This window comes from Hemicordylus capensis, chromosome 2 (assembly GCF_027244095.1).
Source record: "Hemicordylus capensis ecotype Gifberg chromosome 2, rHemCap1.1.pri, whole genome shotgun sequence".
In the NCBI taxonomy this organism is placed as follows: domain Eukaryota; kingdom Metazoa; phylum Chordata; class Lepidosauria; order Squamata; family Cordylidae; genus Hemicordylus; species Hemicordylus capensis.
In genome coordinates, this window is record NC_069658.1 from 406,146,607 (window position 1) to 406,167,018 (window position 20,412).

Consider the following 20,412-nt stretch of genomic DNA (forward strand, 5'->3'; position numbering starts at 1 on the left):
CTGCTTTATTATCTTCCATCTTTTGTAATTACTTGAAGATTTTCTCACTAATAATTAGTTCCTCAATCTTTAACAGTACTGGAGTATTTAGGTTTTAAAGAACAGTGTAGTTGTTTAGGTTAAGATTTAGTGTCCTGCTAAGTTGTTTATCAGTGAGCTCATCATGTAACTGTAGAGTTAGAGGAGTAGTGGTGGAGAAATCTTAGAGTTCCAGCTGTGGTAATTTAATACCGTATTGGATCCTGACCTACAAATACACTATGTGGTAATTTAAGAAAATGTAGAGAATGCTAACTATTGGAAGTCACAAAAGCTTCAAGAACCCACAGTATCTTCAGTTAGTATACAAATATCAGGCTCAGTCCAAGATTCAGTAACTTCATGCTTAGAATAAATTATGGTGATGGTTTCAGAAGTAAAGTAGTATTTACAGTAAACTAGTAAACACAGGACAGTTCTCTGTGTAAGAGTGTGAATGTTGGCTTCTCAACCACTCTTTGAATAAAATCACTTTTACAACAGATTATTTTAGTTATGTAAGATATATATACCAGCGAGATATGTGCAAATCAATTAGAGTTGAATTGATTCGAGCTTGAATCATGGCGATCTGAGTGATTTGAGCTCAAATTGAATCACTCTTAGAATAGGGCCTGATTCGAGTTTCTTTGTTTATTTAACATATTTTTATACCTCCAAAAACACAAGTTCTCTGGGCAGTTTACAAAACAATAAAAACAACCAATAAAAAGTTTGAATTGGATTTGAGTAATTTGAATGCTATTTCATCTCCGTGCTTTTTCCTTGCTGATTAGTTTTTCTGGCACCGGCTTCTGATTGGTTTGAGATCTCCTTCTTGGTTTGCTTGTTATCATTCCAATTAAGTGTTGTCATGGGCAACTGTGTTCCCATTGGCTGGGGTTGGGGGCGGGATGAACAGAGAGCCATTTTGTGCCTCAGAGGACAAGGATCAGAGAGAGTGTAGCAACTCAGCACTGGTGGTGGCCTGTGGCTGGCTTATCTGTGTTTTTGGCCTGTGGCATATCTGTTTTTTCTTTCATTAACCCAATTTATTTATTTCTATATTGCCAAATCACTTGAATAATTTTGAAATAGCTGGTGAATTGATTTGAGTATTTTGCTATCCTATTTGAACTTGCAAAATATGATTCTGGACCAATTCTCTGGGGTGGGAACTGTGTGTGATCATGAACATCTCTAATCCCAATTGTTCTATATAGTTTGAGGCAACTTATAAAAAGCCCAAAGCAATAACAATAATAAAATCAAAACAACAACAACAATAAAATCCAGTAAACATTGTATATTAAGGTGTAATTAGCCTGGATACAGTCAAATAATTTGAGTCAGAAGGACTTTTCTTGAAGAAAACAGTACAGAATGCAACCCGAAGAATGCATTTTTGTGTTAAACAAAGTTTCATGAGTGAGTAAAGTTATGTGTGTTCTGTTGTTCTCTCTCTCTCTCTTGTCTAGGGTGTCATTGAACATTCCCAAACAGCTTTGGCTTTGAGCTATGATGCAAAGGTGATGAAAGAGAAGTATGAGCACCCGTCCACGCATCATCAGGAGTATGAAAACGAGCTGTCCATCCGGATAGGTAGAACTGCACTGCATTCAGGCAAGCATCCTGTCATATACCATCAACAGGCTGATTTTGATATATTTAGCACGAAAACTACAATTTTATAAAAATGAATACACACATACACATGTTGTGTACATATATACATATATATATATATATATATATATATATATATATATATATATATATACACACACACACACACACACACACACACATATACATACACACACACACACACATATTGTGTGTGTGTGTGTATTTAAACTATTTCAACAAAGTCTTTCCATTCTTTGTTGGGAAATTGGGCAGATGTGGGGCTGCTTCTCATTTCTCCTATGTTTCTCCAAACTGCTTCCATGGGTCTTATCTGAATAGCATATTACTGCTCAACTCATTAAACTACACTTAAGTTTGGGATGGCAAACTTATTGAGAATAAAGTGCACTGTTTTTTAGTAGTTGTAGTTAGTAGAAGTGATCACATTTAAGCAGCTGTAGTTTTTCAACTCTTTCAGCTGCATTGCCAACATGACAAGCGGTACCTGCTAAAATTCTTTTGCCTATGCAGTTGTTAAAGCTGCAGATGCTGAGTCTGGCTGCTGCAATTTAAGTGAAAATGCCTCATGTTAAGATAATAGTTTTTTACAGCTGCTAGGCTGTATGGAGGTGAGGAAAGTCCTCTGTCTGATTTCCACTGAAAAGTTGGAATTTCTGCCTTCATTAAAAATAAATTTGTTACCACTCCTTTCCCCCCCAAAGATCTATAAATTATAATCTTAAAAACATATAGTTGCAATGGTTTCAGTTTAACTGCCTTTAGTCTTGACTGTGGATGCAGAGGGGGTCAGTGCTATCTGCATCTACCCAAGACCTGAAAGGCAACAGTGCAGTTGTGCCTTTCTGTTTTGAAGCAAATGTGGAATGTTGCACAGTTACTAGTTGCTGCTTATAAAAAAGACTACGTAAGTGTTTAGAATTTGTCTTGCCTTTAAAAAAAAACCCCAAACTATTTTAAATAAATGACATAGTAGTGGACTTTAGTGGTAAGCTTGTTCCATCAAAACTTTGTTGTAAAATATTATTATTTGCAGATCAGTGCTTGAATTGTGGATGAAAAGGTGTGTGTGTGTGTGTGTGTGTGTGTGTGTGTGTGGTGGGTCCTGATTGAAACCCCAACCCTAGACTCCCCCAATTTGAGCCAAATCATGCCCCTCATGGAAATCTGAAGGTAGGAGCTGGGGACTGGCACAAAACCGTAAGGGACCAGATCCCTCTGGCCTCCCAGTAATTCAAGCATCAGGTGATGTTGCTTTCACCCCATACTACAATAGATCTTCACAGACTGCTGCTAGTTTTTAATTTTTATTGTAAAATATAATAGCAAAATATACATTATGGGAAATCCAAAATTATCGGTGGCTGTCATCTGCAATACACTTCCCTACCATCTCTGGTGTCTTGACTACATCTAGAACTGAACAAATCAGGTTTCATTGCTGTTTAGGTCTTTTCTTCTCTTGCACTGGCCTACAACTCGCTTAATCCTTGGCTATTGGCCACTGTGACTGGGGATTATGGAAGTTGTAGTCCAAAAACAGCTGGGGGCCTAAGTTGAGCAGGCCTGGTCTAGATAGTCCTAGCTAGACTTCCCTGGCTAGTTTCCATGCTAGGCTTTTAGCTGGCTTTTGTGTTTAAAATAATATTTAAAGACCAAAAGCATGACCAGTTGTTTTTCTTTTTACTTGCTGAAAATATAGTGGGCTTCTTTCTGCAAAACAATGAGCATTGGCTACATGGAGCACTTCCAGAAAATAGTGATAGCTCTAAGCTCAGTAGTCAGTACCACATTTTTAGAGATACGCTTCCTGGACTGGTTTGTATTCTTTGTTTGAATCTCTTAAAAGTGCCACTACATCTTTTTTCATTTTATTTAAGTTATGGCTTTTTAATGCCAAGTATTGAATAAGGAACAACTAAAATTGTGGAGGTTGAGTGTGAGGACACAACGTTCCCTTATCCTCTAGCCTCCCGTGAGTATGTTGCAATCGTAAAGTCCTTCTCTTCCAAAAATAACAACTTTGAATTTAAATTGCAGTTTAACTAGGAAAAGAAGAAAGCATCATCCCCTATGAACTTGTTCTGCATTTTTATGCATAGAGATAACCTTCTAATTTAAGATGTAAACAAACACTGTGGAAGTGGTTTGGAGAAATGGAAAATCTCTATTATGGGCTGTTTGGTTTTCTCTTTGGTTAAAATGGTGCTCTCCTTTATTTTTATTATGCTTTTAAAAAGGTGCATGCATGCAAACGGTACACTTTTAAAGTAACATTTCTGTTTCTTGCTTTGCTATTGGGATGAGCTCTGTGTTTTCACAAAATGAATGGTGACTTCCAGGAAGCAAGATGCCACGTAAAAGGCCACCAATGAACCTGTTAATTGTCTGCTCTTCCTAAAGCTTTCAAAAACTTTGCAGCTGTTTTCTTATGAGCCTTCTGTGGGCATCTAATAAAGTCTTTCTTAGTCTAATGACTATTTCTTGCTGTGTAGATACTGAGAATAATATGTTGGATCATTGTTGCACCATTTCCTTGGAACTCCCTCCGTCATTCCTGAGTCCCCAGGAGTGGAGATGCCATGCCAGAATGGAACTCCAACTCAGAAGGCAGAATGTTCACCTGGCTGCTCAGGGCCTCCCTCCTGATGGGCCTACTCGGGAGGAGGTGGAGGTCGGCTTAGATGTCTCCTCTAGAGCAAGGCTGCCCTGAGGATCCAGGAGAGGGTGGGGCTTTCACCAGCTACAATCTCAGCTAGCACTAACATTTTGGTGGTTCAGCAGCTCCCTTGATTACTTGTGGCTCCAACCTGTCTTGAGGCCTTACTTGACCTACCAGAATTTGCCAGGTTTTGATGCACTGTAAGAACAAATTCCATTTTGTGTTAGACTAGAAACAAAGTCTGCATTCCTCCTTCTGTAGGTGTAAGATGAGGAAGAGTGCATAAAAGGGCTGTGATTGTGATGCTAACCATAGTTTAATTGTGGTTTTGCATGACACCTGCTTCCTGCTCCCCTTTTTGCGCCACGAAAAAAAAAAGACATGTAGACATACAGGCAGACTTTATGGGTACAAATAAACTATTAGTTCATTCAGAGGACACCTCAGAGAGTCAAGATAAGATCATTAACCAGCCAGTTCATACAAACTTGTATCTTAAGATACCACAACGAGTGTGCTTTTAAACTATATGCTAAATTCGCATGTGTGAGCTTGGAATAAACAAATTATTATCTGGTGTGCAGAGCATGCTCTGTCAGCATTCACATGCCTGAAGGTGAAGCAATCATTAACCTAATTCAAATATCAATCTATCTATCTAATTCGCGAAGAAATACCCGTGGCTAATCCCATGTGCAGCAGCTCTCGCGAGAGTTCGCGAGCGAGCTGCTGAGAGGGGGAGAGGAAAGCAACAGCGGTGGTGTTGAAGATAAAACCAGCAGGCAGGTGGGCGGAGGGAAAGCGGCAGGTGGCCATAAAAAAATGAACGGTGGGTGGGCGGGGGAGAGAGGAAGTGGCGGGCAGCAGCCGGCCAGGTAGCTGCCCAGAGAAAGAAAATGATGGGCAGGTGGGCGGGCAGGGGGAGAGTAAGCGGCGGCTGGGGTGGGGGTTCAGAGTGCTCAGACAGCCCAGTTGTCACTCCTATGACACCGGCTGAGCAGGTGGCGGAGAGGGCAGTGCAGCCTCCCTCTCCAGGCCTACCTGCCAGCCAAATGGCAAGGGGTGGGGAGGAACGGGTGACCGGCGTTTGGTTTCGAGTAAGGACGGACGACCGGCGAGCAGGTGAGGGGGAGGAATGGGTGAGCAGTGTGTGGAGAGGGGGGAAGACCCAAAGGCTGAGAGGACTAGTGCACAGATGCTCTGTGCAGGTTCAGGTAGTCATCTTCATAGGCAGATTACTGCAGAGGCAATAGAGGCAATTGCCTATGGCGGCGAATTCTTGGGGAGTGGTAGATCTTGGGGCAGGAAAAAGTTGTTTTTTTAAAAAAAACAAAAAACGGTTAAAACTGCTGCTGGTAGTGGTGGTGAGTGATCTGCCCCACCACCACAGCAAGCAGGGTAGGGGTGACGAGGATGAATCCCCCTCTTACTTCTAAATGCCACGGCGGGGCAGCCAATGAAGAAGGCCACACAGCGGCTGCTGCAGGGAGCACCAGGTCACGAGAGGCAAGCCCCCCCTTTTCATTAAAATGTCGCTGCCTGTGTGGCTTAAAGCGGGGACTGGGAGGGAGGGTTGTGGTGGGGGAGGAAGTTTCCCCATTTTACCTTAAAGCAGTTTCTGCTGCATGGACAAACTTACAAACAACAAGGGAGAGCTTCTTCCAGCCCCCCCCTCCAAATGAGTGCATGCCCCGCCCCTGAAGTTTCTCCTCTTCGTGCCTGCTCTAGGGTGCCGTGTTTTGTTTTTCTGCTTTTGCTCAGTTAGTCAGGTAAGGAAGGAGAACTGAATTCAGTGGAGGCCAGCGCATGTGGCAGGGGTGTGGGGTGGTGGGAGAGAGTCAGGTAGCTGAGTCTATCCAGCATTGCCATCCCTCCCCCCCCCGAGGGTTTCCTTTCAGGGTGTTCAGCTTCTGTGTGGGGCTGCTGCTTCTGTTATGGGGTATGAGGTAAAGCATGGGAAGCAAGCACCCTTTTGAGGGTGAGGAGGGGAATTCCCACCCCAGGCACGCACCCCCTAACGCTGGTCTGAGTAGGTTGCTGTCTGAGATCTGGGGGTTCTCTTTTTGCAGCCTTTCCTTCCATTTGTCTGTCTTCCCCTTTTATGAGCCCATCTCCCCCCTTTTATGAGCCCATCTCCCCCCTTTTATGAGCCCATCTCCCCCCTTTTGTGCACCTTACTGTTTCAGGGTGGAGGGGAATGGGGCAGAACAGAAGAGAGAGGTCGCCCTCCCAGGCAGCCCCAATGTGGCATACGCCGCAGTTCGCTAAGTTGTGACTGGCTTGCTTTTTCTCTGTTTGTAGCCCAAGCATCTCCTTTCGATTGTATTTAAATCCTGGGCATGAGCAGCAGGAGGAGGAGGTGCGGTTTGGCAGCTGACTGTGTACATGTGCCGGTGAAGGGGGCCCTTGACTACCTGCCTGTTTCAGAGTGGAGGAGAGGATGAGAGAGAGGCTAGCTTGGAATGCCAGTTATTCCTTTGAAGGGGGTGGGGCCATGCAAGCACCTCCCTCGCTCGAATCAGGCTGCCTTGGCGGTTCTGGTGGAGCAGCTTAAAGCGGGGACCAGGCAGCGGCATTTTAATGAAAAAGGGGGACTTGTCTTTCATCCCCTGGGTCCTGGTGCTCCCCTCAGCAGCTGCTGTGCGACCTTCTTCACTGGCTGCCCCACTGCTGTGGTGGTGTTTAGAAGTGTGTGTGTGGGGGGGCTTCATCCTCGCCACCGCTACCCTCCTGGTAGTAGTGGTAGTGGGCGCAGAAAATCCTTGGCTGCCTACGGCAAAAGGGTTAATCCCCCCCTGGTCATCTTTATTACGGTTCATGACCAGCATAAGATAGAACAATAGAGCATGAATCATTATCAAACTATAAAACAGTAAAATCATATTACTTTAGAATTACTATTCTAAAATTGTGAAGAATACTATAAAACTAGTACCCCTTAAAATAGATAAAAGAGCAAAGGCAAAACTGTAAAATCACTAAGAACATAGTAATAATAGTAAGCATCTTTGTATAAAAGATATAAAATATGTAAAAAGTGACGTAGCTAAAATAAGGTCTATAAAGTAGGATAGCTAACTGGGAGGACTGAGCAGACAGATAAATTAATCAGTAATACAAGGCTAATACATGGTTATAAGCTGGTAGTCAGAGCCCAGCAGATCTTACATGCTGCCATACAGAACTTGGCAGTGTTACATATGAAGGCCCAGTCTTTGTCGGTCAGCAACATCCAGGTGTAGGCTTGGCATCAATGACCAGGATATTTGAGGACTAGTGGGAGTATAAGCTTGGCACGGCTCTCTATACAGAAGGGGCAAGAGAGGAGTATGTGCTCTGTGATTTCAACCTCCCCAGTGTCACAAAGGGCCAAGTCTCTCCATGATTGGAATCTATGTGTTTGCCTTCTAAAACAGCTGAGGGGAGGGCATGACAACAGGCAAGGGTGAAGGCCCTTCTGTGGCCTGGGATTTCCATCTGTGTCAAGTACGCAGCAGGAAAGACAGGATATCTACGTATTTCTGAGGACAGGAAGCCATGAGCTCTACCTAGGTCGGGCTGGCACTCAGTGTCTAGTATCCTTTGTTTGATGGCCATTGTTGCCTTGTCACAGCCCATAGCAAGTAGTAAAGGAGTGGAAAAGCCCAGAAGCACCACTTTAGTCCAGACGGCACATTTCCAGGAGGATTGAAAATTGTCCTGCAGGGTCAAAGGGGCCAGGCCCCGTTCAAATATCCTTTTAGCAGGCTCTTTGCAAAACCCAGAAATAGCTTTATGTTATTTAGCAAGAAGCCTGAACGATGCTTTCTGATGACCCACATCTAAACATCTCAAGGACGTAATGAAAGACTCTTCAGCTAGTTAGGATTACTCCTCTAAAATTAGTGACTGACATGTTTGGTAGCGCAACGTGTGATCCCAAAGAACTGCTGGCAATCTTGTGCAGGAATGTAGATACTTAAAGTAGTGTGCCTGCACTTTGGGAGTGCAACTTAAATGGGAAACAATCCAAGTAGTGCTCATGAAGTGCAGGTGCATTACTTTTAAGTATTTGTGCACTTGTACAAGACCATAGGTGGTTCCATAGGAGCCTGCAGTACGGGTGGCTCAAAACCACCTGCATTATGCTGAGGAACATGTCGGCCAGTCTTTGTTTCATGTTGTCCTTCCAGAAATATACCTTTGATCAGTGACTGATATTAGGAAAGCTTTTCGGTTTCTTCATATCAGTAGCTTCTGTGGGAGAATGGATTAGAATAAGCTCTCTTTAATGAAGAGCATTCTCAGCTAAAATAACTTTGCTTATCATCAGTGCTTGACAGAAGTTTCAAATTTAGCATTTTATAAGCCTTTTCTGACAAGGAAACTAGAAAGTTCTGACTTTTAGGTCAGATTAAAGACGGTCATGTCAGGAGATCACAGTCCTTTTAAGATCAAATAAGATATGAATATGTGGCAAAGGGATATAAATCAAGACCCATACTCCTGCTTCTTTTCTTGGTCTGTTTTTTTTTTTTTTTTTTTTGCTGTAAATTGGGAATGAAAGTAATGACCATATTCCTGGTATGGAGATATGGAGTATGGGTCTTGAGTATTATTGAAATGATGGATAAATTACAAGCTTTGTTATGAATACTGACAGTGTCATGGCCTTTGATCTGAAGGCTAATTGCTGAAATAAATAGTAAAGCTATGCAATGAACAGAGCTGTATCTATCACCAACTCATTTTGACTGTATCTCTATAGCTCATACTTTCCACAAAAAGCTAATAGTTTGCACAAAACAAGCTGGACACAAGACACTCCATTACCCTGGACATAAAGCTGGGTAAGGGGGCTGATTTGGGGATCTTTTGGTCTTCATAAAGTCTTTTGGTTAGCCCAATAAATGCTGATGGGTGTATGTGATCCATGTCCCTGTGCTTTCACTGGCTTTCTCTTCTTCTTTACAGTAATATGGGCAATCCTTGGGGTTCTTCAGAGGATTTTTTTTCTTGTGTAAAAGTAGGAAAATCCTGTTCTTACCTTTGGCTAAGCACAGTTGGTTCCCTCTTTCTGTCCCTCTTTTCATTATTACTTCACTCTGTGTTTGGACAGGATGGCCCAGATATCCCCTGATCCCCCTACTGATTCATTCATTCATTCATTCATTCAGTTTATATACCACTTTCCATTAAAATAATCTCCAAGTGGTTTACAATATAATTAAAACAATGCATAGTTAAAATACAAAGGTACAGATGATCTCAAAAATTAAAATATATACTACAAAAATACAGATAATATACATATAAAAATAATCTCTATGTAAAAATTTAATAACCCATAAAAATAAGAAATTAACCCATTAGAAATTAAGCCTAAGTGTGTATAATTAAATGGGGGCACTCCTTCCCTTATTTATACTTACCTCCATCTTCCTTTTTGCCTTCCCTGTGTCGAACTTTATATTGTGATACTTGCTGGTTACTCTGTAAAGAGCCTTGCACATTGACAGTGCTTTACTAAATAACAGTTGCTGTGTTACCAACCCACCACTTTCCCTACCCATTCCATTTACGCCTATGAATGCGAACCTATGTTTGGGATTTTGAATACAGATCAAGCCGTAGTAGTAAGATTTGTTACGATCTTTGACCAGCAAGAGATACATAAAATTTCAAAACGTGGTAGGTTCAAAATTCAACACCCTCAAACAGATGATTAACATACTCAGTCTGCCTTAACACCTGGAACTAGTTAAATCTTTTTGGTCAACTGTTGTTGGGTACCACAGGCTGTAGAACAAAACTTAGCAACACTAAAACATATATCCGGGTGCTGGTTTGACAGGAGGAGGAATATATAAAATTCCTCGGACATGTCTGGCAATTTTACTAAAAAATGTGTGATTAAAATGGAGCGAATGTCCCTGTAACAAATACGATGCAAAAGAACATGACCCACATTTTCAGCTTCACCCGCATCTCGGGGACAAGTGCTCTCAGAATGTGGGATGTTCAGATATCTTCTCTCAAGCAGTGCTGAAGGTAAAACATTGAAGTGTGCCATTGTGAATGCCCTCTGATGTTTTGGAATTATAAGATTAAAAAGGTACCTCGCTGGAGTAAAATTATTCCTGGAACCTTCTGGGCTAACATAGTTAGGAACCAGACTCTGGTCTTCTTACAACTTGATGTCTATTATACATTGAGATTCTTGAACTCAGGAATACCCCAAAGGAGTCATGAAACCAGGGGTAAACCCCTAAGATGACATTTTCTCCTCTAGGAACCTCCTCAACTCTGACTGAAATTTGCTGACATTAAGGGGGCCAAACTGACTGGATAAAATCTTAATTTGAGCCAAAAGTTGAAAAGGTGAAGCCAAGTCCAAGCCTCCACCTTCATTAGACCTACCTCCAGATGGAGCGCTGCATTGGATACACATGGTGAAACTGAAAAAAATAGCTCTCAAAAATAGATTGTACAATGGGGCCAAAGTTCTGATAAGCACATATTTGGGTAATATACTTTGCTTCTAGGCCTTTTGGCTAAGATCAAGTGCAGATCAAGCCCTGAAAATTAATCCAGATTGATTTAGTTTGGAAGCTTCATATCTCTTCAGATCAACTTTTTTGTTGTATTGTTTTTATGCCTGTTTTTATATGTTTTTATACTTTTAACATGATGTTTTTATTGTCTTTTTATTGTATGTTTTTAACTTTTGTAAACCGCCTTGGGGTTATCTTTTTAACGAAAGGCGGTATATAAATGCATAAATAAATAAATAAATAAATAAAAACTTGCATTTTGCATTGAGTATGTACAAATACACAGCATTTAAATGTTTTGCTTCACTTATCACTGGAATCATGGATCAATTTGTGAACCTTCTCCTTTTTAGAATTCACTAGCAAACTAGAATAGAGTGTAGAGAAAACGAACTAAGGCTGGTAAAGGGCATGGCATACAATGATCTCTAAAGAAAACGCTTTAGGAAAAGGACACTGAAGAAAAGCTAGCAGGTGAAAAGGCTCTTGTAAACTGGATGTGTGAAAGGTTACTGTCTATTCTTTATTGCTACTAGACCTAGGATAGAAGGGGAAGGTTTTCAATTGTAGGAACAAATAGGCAAAATGTTAGGAATGGAGCTGAGAACACAAGCCTCTTGGTGGAAGGGGTAAGGTGAGGGGACGGAGAAGGAGACATCAATGCTTCGCCCCCTCCCCCAAGAGAAGTTGTGGTACTTTCTCTCCCCTCTTCCACCAAGAGGCATGTACACTTTGATCCATTTTAGAAGCAAAGTAAGCCTCTTGGTGAAAGGCATGGGGCCGAGAAGGGAGAGGAGGAGACTGGAGAGCAAGTCAACTAACTAAGCCGCGGCTGCTCTGTGTGAAAAGCTCCTAATTGCAGCCAGTGCTGCTTCTACAGGACTTGCACATTTAAATGCAGGCTGTTTTTTTTTTCCTGGCAGCTAGGAGTTGGGGAAGGATTGTGTGGACAAGGGACTTGGGACCAGCCCCATCCCTGGCACTAGTGGCGATGCCAGGGGGCATGGCCAGTCTGCAAAGTGGAGGGTGAGGGAAAGAAAGGCAGTGATGTGCTGGGGAGTGGCGGCAGCAAGAGGTCAGGTGAGGCTGTGCCCATGGGGGTGGAGAGAGGGGCAAGATGCTCCAGGGTGCAAACACTGTTTGAAACTATTGCCTCACATTGGTGAGCCATTCCTGAGAACTGGACCTGCCATCTATAAGCTCATTTTTGTGCATTATTCATATTTATTTATTTGTTTATGTTATTACATTTATATACTGCCTCATTCAAATGTCTCATGGTGGGTTAAAAACAAACTCTATTTAGTTCTTATAAATCAGTGATCCTCACTATTTTTCAAGTGGGGGCCACGTTGGCAAAAACCCTTCAATGTGAGAACTTTTTCTCACTGTGCTGACCTCTGCACAGTACTGTGCTTTTCTCATTGTTGGAAGGGCCCTTTAAGTGAGATGAGCCCCCTCTCAAGAGCTCTGGGAGAAAAGCACTGGGAGGGCTACACTTCCCAGCACTCCGTGCATGCCTTCCAAGATGATGCAGGGACTCAAGAGGGCTTAGTTTCCCATAAAGAAGCCCCCCCCTCCATTATTGGGGATTGTTGCCTCTGGGCAACAATAGTGCCAGGGGAACTGTGCAGAGTATTCAGCTTTGGCTGAAGCTTCGCACAGGTCCAACAAACATTAATCAGGGAGGTTCACTTAGGGTTGTTGGGGGCCGCCACTGGGCCTTACAGTAAAGAATACCGTTCTAAAAGTTTGGTGGATATTGTTTGTAGGTGCCTGAACATGCAAGGAGTTTAACTGGGGAAATACATTTCACACTTTGAAAATGCTGCACAGCCTCTTTTAATTTTCAGATACAGATCTCTCTTTAATTCTAAATTAGATGAGGTAGCATAAGATTGCCTTGGGAAAATCCCACTAGTATCGTTCCCCCCCACCCCCGCTTTTAATTATAATATTCTGAAAGTGCATCACTTATTTTGCCAACCCCTCACCCTACTTTCAAAGTTCTCTGGACTGCATCAGCTTTGATAAGGAAGGAGGAGATTTCTGTATCAAAATGCCTCTGCTCCCAGACTTACTGTAAATGTAATTTCAAGATAATATGTCGAGAATATTTCCCACCTTTTGAGGGAAGTTGGCATCTTGAATGAGTGATGGTACACATCATCAAAGTGTTTGCTGTGCATTTGGATCGTCAAGGTGTACAGAGGCATATCTAGGGAAAATAGCGCCTAGGGCAAACACTGAAATTGTGCCCCCTGTCCAAACATCTGACACCCATCTTTCAGATATCTTTACCATAATATCAGCTCAAAAATACAAATCAAGCTCGTTAATCTTTTAATATTTCAAAAACTATTTAGCAGTGGACATAGCCAGACCTAAAAATGCTGGAAAACTACCAATTCAGTATGTTGGGGCTCATGAAATACCCAAATACTATGTGGAGGTGTACTTGGAAAACTAAACAGAAGTGCCTGACTAATTCTCTACTATGCATTGTAGCATCACTATTACATCAGTTAAAAAAATAAATGGAGAATTTGCCTTTCCCAGATACTCTGAAAATAATTAAAGGATATGCAGAGTAAACTGTGTCACTGCCTGGAATATATTCTAGTATTTCGGAAAGACAGTTAAAATGAGAGAAAGAGAGCAAGAAACTCCCAGTGGGCCTTAATACTAAGGATTTCACACTGATTCAAAGACAAACTCAGCATTAATAGCCATATTATTAAGACATCACATTTAACTCACTTATCACAAGAAGCAAAGTAAGAGCAAATGAATACAATCCTAGCTCATAAGCTTCAGCTCAGTATTCACAAGCCCTCTGTACTTAGTGCCAAACTGAATATGTGTACAGTGACTTATATTAAATTTTAAAAAATTACCTGTAGCCCCTTTTGGGGGCTTCCTATAGGGCATGGTGGGTGGCTGCAAAGGACCCCCATCCCCCCGCCAGCCTCTTAATTCACTGCTGCAGCCTGACCCGGGCTGATTTTTGGGCCTGTTTGGGACTACAAAGATCGGCGTGGTGGCCATTTTGGAGGCTACCATGCATGCTCAAATGGCCTCTGCAAAGCCTAGCAAGGCCTAGGGCCTCACAGGGACCATTGGAGCATGTTCGGTGGCCATCTTTAAAAATAATGTTGTTTTTTTAAAAAAATGGCCACCAAAAATAAAATAGCCACCACACATGTTCAGATGGCCTCTGCGAGGCCTGGCATGGCCTATGGCCTCACAGAGGCCATTTGTGTATGCGCAGTGGCCATTTTGTTTTTGGCAGCCATTTCTTTTTTAAAAATGTTCATTTAAAAAAATTGTGCCCCCCTTCAAGTGGCGCCCGGGGCACGTGCCCTGCCTGCCCCACCCTAGATATGCCCCTGAAGGTGTATGCTGTGCATTTGGCTTCATAATCCCCACCCCCCACCCCCGCCAAGTCATCTTTAGAAACTGGTGGCTTAAGAATGGGTTCTAATTCTTTTGTGAGAGCAACAACATTTTTGGTCATGTATTGCAGCTAAGGTCAATTTCACTTACATTAGTTGGGTACATCATTGGTAGAACTGCCAGTTAGATTTACTGCATGCTTAGCACTAATCTTATATATGCAGGTTACCACATGACATGGTCCTGTGTTATCTCCAGGATATTTGTGGGGGTCGGATCACTTCTTTGAAATGACCTGTCCCAAGACTCCTGATGTAGTGAGCTTGAGTTAGAATCTTTTAGGACAGTGCTTGCCTGTTTGGATCATGTAGTGCAGAATGTGGAATAGACTTTGGAAGCACACATGGAATAGCAATGAAAGATAATGTCTGTTTTGAAATGAAACAGACTACTAAAAAGAGGAGAGACTGGTTTAACTATGAATTTATTTTTGATGGCATGAACTGTCCTGGACAAACTTCCTATGTGATCAGACACATAAAGTGGTGGTAGATGTATCTACCCAAGTTAATGAGGTGAGAATAATGGGAATACAAAATGAACCAGATATTAGTTCATGAAAGAAAAAATGGGATGGTCATGATGGTTATATGCTACATCTAGCTTCCGAGGCAGTGCACCTCTGAATACCATTTGCTGGGAAGCAATGGCAGGAGAGGGGTATTTCTTCCATCTCCTGCTTGTGAGCCCCTGGTTGCCCACTGTGGGAACCAGAAGTCTGGACTTGGTAAGCCTGATCCGGCAGGGTTCTGCTGTTTTTACATTTGTGTATATTGTATGCAGTCATGTGGATACAAACCAGGCATATCACCCTGCAGATTGATGCTTATAATGGGTACACTTGCTGATACCCCTGTTAACTGAGCAAAGAGGAACCTTTTTAAAGTGGTGATACTCTTCTATCTTATCAGGGGGAGAGCAACTGGCCCTATCCAACCCCAGCACAGCATCCCTCCAGTGGCTATTGCTGGTGTCTGTCTTATGTTTCTTTGTAGACAGATACCTTTGGGGACAGGTATCCATCTTATTACTTTATTATTGTTCTCTCTGTGTAAACCACTTTGGGAACTTTTGTTGAAAAGAGGTATATAAATATTTGTCGTTTGTTTTGTAGGTTCGAGATTTCTTTGGTCTCTTCCTGTAATAACAACTGAATGAATACATAATGCTATGAAGGGGGAAGAGAGCTGGTCTTGTGGTAGCAAGCATGACTCTGCCCTGGTTGCATATGAATGGGAGACCTGATGTCTGAGCACTGTAAGATATTCCCCTTAGGGGATGGAGCCACTCTGGGAAGAGCAGAAGGTTCCAAGTTCCCTCCCTGGCAGCAACTCCAAAATAGGGCTGAGAGAGATTCCTGCCTGCAACCTTGGAGAAGCTGCTGCCAGTCTGTGAAGACAATACTGAGCTAGATGGACTTATGGTCTGACTCAGTATATGGCAGCTTCCTATGTTCCTATGAACCTGGTAGGAGAGATGGGTGAGTGGGGGGTCTCATAGGGAAGAATGTACTGAACTGAATTTTTAATGCTGCACTAAAAATTAGTAGACTTTTAGGGCTATGGGATCATTTGGACAATTGGTTTCAGCGATGAATATAAAAACAACAACGATTGGAACAAAAAGTGCTGCTTGCTACTGTTTCGAATTTTACAAAGTTACCCTTGAGCCCTGCATATCCATCCTTAGGTGGTATAAAGAAAGGTTGTCTCTGAACATCACATTAGTGCTTCAACCCTAGACACACATCTATCCAAATATATCAGTTAGATATCCATAACTATTTATCTTAATTCTATCTTAAGTATATAAGTTAGGGATTGGAGATGTGTTGCCTCCCCACACCCCAGCTTTTTTTTTTTTTTTTTTTTGCTAGATAACTGTTGTGTTCTGGACTTTAAATATTTCAGTGTGTCTGTGTATAGCTATTTCACGGACTAAAACTATTGGACTTCATGGTGAAAGCACTAATGCGATGGAGGCATTAGGGACACCAAAGAGTGACAGATCTGTTGTCTATAGGGCTTTACATGAGCAGAGAATTAATAAGCAAGTAGAATTTCTTTTGCATCAATTAGCTTTTGGCATTTCTCATTTGCAGTATGTTTCTGCCTCTTGCTGATGCAGTGGTATGCAAATTGCTGGGATTCATACGAGTGAATCAATTTGCTTGTGGTTAAGGCATGATAACTAGGGCATGGCTGCCATGAGCTGGCAAAGGCACACTGGGAATAACTACTGGAGGAATGCTAGCTAGCATGCATCAAATTTTCCAAAAATTGAATAACATTACCAGGATTATTTTAATGAAGTGCAGGGCTTGAGGGTTCTGTAAAACCTCAATTAAATTTTTGCAATTTAAGAAGCACAAGCGATTAATAAAACAAATGACACACTAAACCAGAAACTTTCATCCATGAAATGGAAAGCCTTTGCTTGTAGAGAAAGCTGACTACTGATGACAAGGATTAAATTTGCTTCCTCGGGGTTGCTCAAGCACTTGGGAATTAGGCTTGAGGATTTAGAAATCATTCTTGAATTATCATGGGATGAAGGATGCTGTAATGCATAACAATTTGCACTTGAGCTTATTATTACCCCTTGATCCTGTCTGTAGTTGTCATAGAGAGACTGTCATGGAGCTTCATGACTGTGCATGGTGTTGAAGCTATTGTTTGGAATTCACAGTGTTGCTTGGGGTTTGTTTTATGTGTTCAGTACTTGGACTAGGCAGAGGCAGTATGACTCTGTTGATGTTCCATGACCTTTCTGCAATGTTTGGCATTGTTAACCATCAAATCCTTCATGATTAGCTGGGATTATTGTGGGGGTGGGTGCGTTGGAGACAGCTTGCCCCAGCCCCAGATAGAATATAGCTAATTCCTATCTGAGTCATCTTAATCGGAGAAAAGTACTGGGGGACTTTTGCTTGAACTATTAAAAATTATGCTATGGAGTCATAGAAAGTTCTGTCTTGTGTCTAATGCTTTTAATATATATATACAACTACTGGATGAAATTTGTCCAGTACTTTCACATGTGGTGTCATTAGTACTTAAACTTTGTTACAGTTAATAGATCAGCAAAATAGATACTTACATAGGTAAAACACAGGAAGGCATAAACAGTAATTCAGGGAATAGTCAGCTCAATCATCCTGCATCAGACACTGATAGCAGTTGCCACAAATTTTGTAACTTTAACAGTAATAGAGGAATCCCAATCTGATATTAGCAAAATTAAATAGAACTCATTGGTCTGCCTGGATAATTAGCTAGTCATCAGCAGTTGCAATGCTTAGTACCTGTTGCACGGGCCTACAGACAAGACCTGTATTAACTATATTGGGTGTTGCTCCTGCAGAAGGAGATGCATTCCAGTATTTGTGAATTAATGTCTATCTTGGCAGAATCTTAGAAGCTTCCATACCACCTGGGACTGAGCTCTAGCTGCATCTGGTATAGCCCACTCTGCAGCCTCTTTCCCAACAGTTGCCATTGGCAGCTGCTGGAGGAGGAGAAGAGCATTCCAGAAACTGTGACTAGGGATGTGCACGGAACCACAGAGGCGTGGTCCGGCACTGGGGGGTGTCTAGCTTTAAGGGCGGGGGGGTAGTACTTACCCCTCCCGCCGCTTTCCCCCCTCCGGCACTCCACTCCGGAGCAAAGTTTTAGGGGTGGCAGTCCAGGAGGTAGTTAGACATTAGGTCACAGGTAGGGATGTGCATGAACCGGTCTGGAGGCCATGTTAGAGGCCTCCAAAATGGTTCGGAATTGGGCCGGGCCGGCGGGGGTTTGTGTCTAGCTTTAAGGGCGGGGGGGGGGTAGTACTTACCCCTCCCACCGCTTTCCCCCCACTCTGGAGCAAAGTTTTAGGGGTGGCAGCATTCCTCCCTGCCGCCATGCATGCACCCATTAGAGGTGTGCGTGCACCGCACGCGTTGCATGCGCATGCAATGTGTGAAGTGTGCGGCATGCAGGCACAGCAGCGATGGGTGCGCGCTGCAACGGGCGCATGCGTGGTGGCAACTTCCCCTTTTCCCGGGCAACAACGGGGGCAGGGGCGGCAGGGAGGAATGCTGCCGCCCCTAAAACTTTGCTCCAGAGTGGAGCACCGGAGGGGGGGAAGCTGCGGGAGGGGTAAGTACTACCCCCCTGCCCTTGAAGCTAGACACCCCCCCCCGCCGAACTGGCCCAATTCCGAACCGTTTCGGAGGCCTCTAACATGGGCTCCAGACCGGTTTGTGCACATCCCTACCTGTGACCTACCGTCTATCTACCTCCTGGACAGAGCAGCTGCAAAAATGAACTGCAAAAAGAGGTGTTTTGTGAGAACAGCTGAAATGCTCCATCTCTCCCCGCCCCTGCACGGGGTGTTTGGCTGTCTCTTTGCAACTGTGCAACTGGGTTCTTACAGGGGCTAATTTCTGTAGGACTAGAATCCCAGGTCCTTTGGCTTTGGAGCCAAATTTTCCAGCCGTGCAGTGGGTACAGGAGACTTGAAAAACAATTGATTTTGTTTGATTTTGTTTTCCTGTTATTTAAGAATTTGCCCAGATTCTGATGGGATACAAGCACAACCTTCTAGTTGGCTGGTATTCCTGGAATGAGCTGGAGTACGCACTGCTGTTGTCATGGAGATCCCGCTGAAAACTGCCTCTCCACAGCAAATTCTCCCCCACTCCACACTTGCCTCCCCCTGCCCCTGCTGTAACGTTTGCAAGTTCTTGCTATGTAGAGAGAAATGAGTATTGCTGCCTCTACTCAACAGCCCCAGTATGACGACTGCACTCCATGTGCTAAGCCTTGTGAAATGTAGCACTTGCCAGGGATGCAGTTCTGGCAAAATCCCTCTGGCAACAGTAACGTGCTCTAGTTCTAAATTTTCTAGGTCAGTCCTAGTTTTGATTTTTCTGGTCATGATGGTCTGTTTTCTTTTGGGTTCTCTGCCCCTTTTCCTCTAGAGATTTCTTCACTGGATGGCAGTTGCTTATTGCTACTTGACTGTGCCAACAGTAACTCTGATGCCAGATAGACCTCACTAATCCAGCCCAACTGCCAGCCTCAGGCCCACAACTAAGTAGGCTTCAGCCTGTTGGCCATGGTCCTGACTGAGCTTCTTGCCAGTAGGACTGCTTTGTTTAAACAAGTCTGCCAAATTGATTGTTGTTTTTCTTCTAATAAGCCAAGCATTATTTTCCTTCTGCCAGGCTAATTTTTTTGGGTGGGGGGCAGGGTGAACCATTCTTCCCCATCCAAGATTAACTGCAGTTTGCAGTGTTGTGTTCTTTAAAAATTCATTCCTAACTCGACTATGTACTAGTTCATAATAAATATGATCCTTTCATTTGCCATGAGCATGTAGCTTGAACCAAATCTATACTAGATAGCAAAGAGTTCAGGCTAAAACTGGCCAAGTTACAATCTTGTGCTAAGCTTTTGTAATGAGCAAGGATCATTTTGTAATGAGCAAGGATCATTGATGGAATTTTATTAGTGGAACTGGCATTTTGTAGAATTTAGAGTAAGAAAGCAGTCCATTACGTTCATGGCTTGCCAATAGTGGGTGTATGGATGCTTTTGAACAGTGGGGTGGAGGTAGGGTTGCCATATTCTGGCTCTCCAAATATGGGTGCCTATTTTGCATATTATGTAAATTGGCTTGTAGTTAATTTGCATATGCAAATTAGCAGCTGCACTTTCCAGTTGACTTATATTTGCTCTGTTTATCTACCAACAATAGTTGGGGAAGATATCTTTGCCTGACCATTTTCCTTGACATATTAACCATATTATGTTATATGGTTAACCATATTAACCGTATTTCCATATTATGGAAATACCTTGGTAATATCACAGTGTTACTCATTTCTATCAAGATGAAAACATTTAGGAACTCAGTGACCCAGTTGTTATCTCTTACATTTAATGGTCTTTTGGCTCTGTTTGCAAACATTTCTTCTCTGTACTCATGTTTAATATGCGTATATTATGCATGCCAATTTAGGATACCACTTCCTGCATCTGACAAAGTGGGCCATGAATGTTATACCAGAATAAATTTGTTAATCTTGAAGTTTCCATAAAGCTCTGTTGT

The 20,412-nt window shown here is 42.7% G+C and overlaps 1 protein-coding gene across 5 annotated transcripts in view; it reads left to right on the top strand.

Moving 5' to 3' along the window:
- SLC39A11 (solute carrier family 39 member 11) overlaps positions 1 to 20,412 on the top strand; it is a 498,275-nt gene that overhangs the window by 154,390 nt on the left and 323,473 nt on the right. For 4 of the 5 annotated variants that reach the window (XM_053296433.1, XM_053296437.1, XM_053296436.1 and 1 more), the window contains one exon: positions 1,497 to 1,641. In XM_053296433.1, coding sequence (XP_053152408.1) covers positions 1,497 to 1,641 — 145 coding nt within the window. The remainder of the gene's footprint in view (positions 1 to 1,496; positions 1,642 to 20,412) is intronic. The other variant, XM_053296434.1, reaches the window with a different exon arrangement.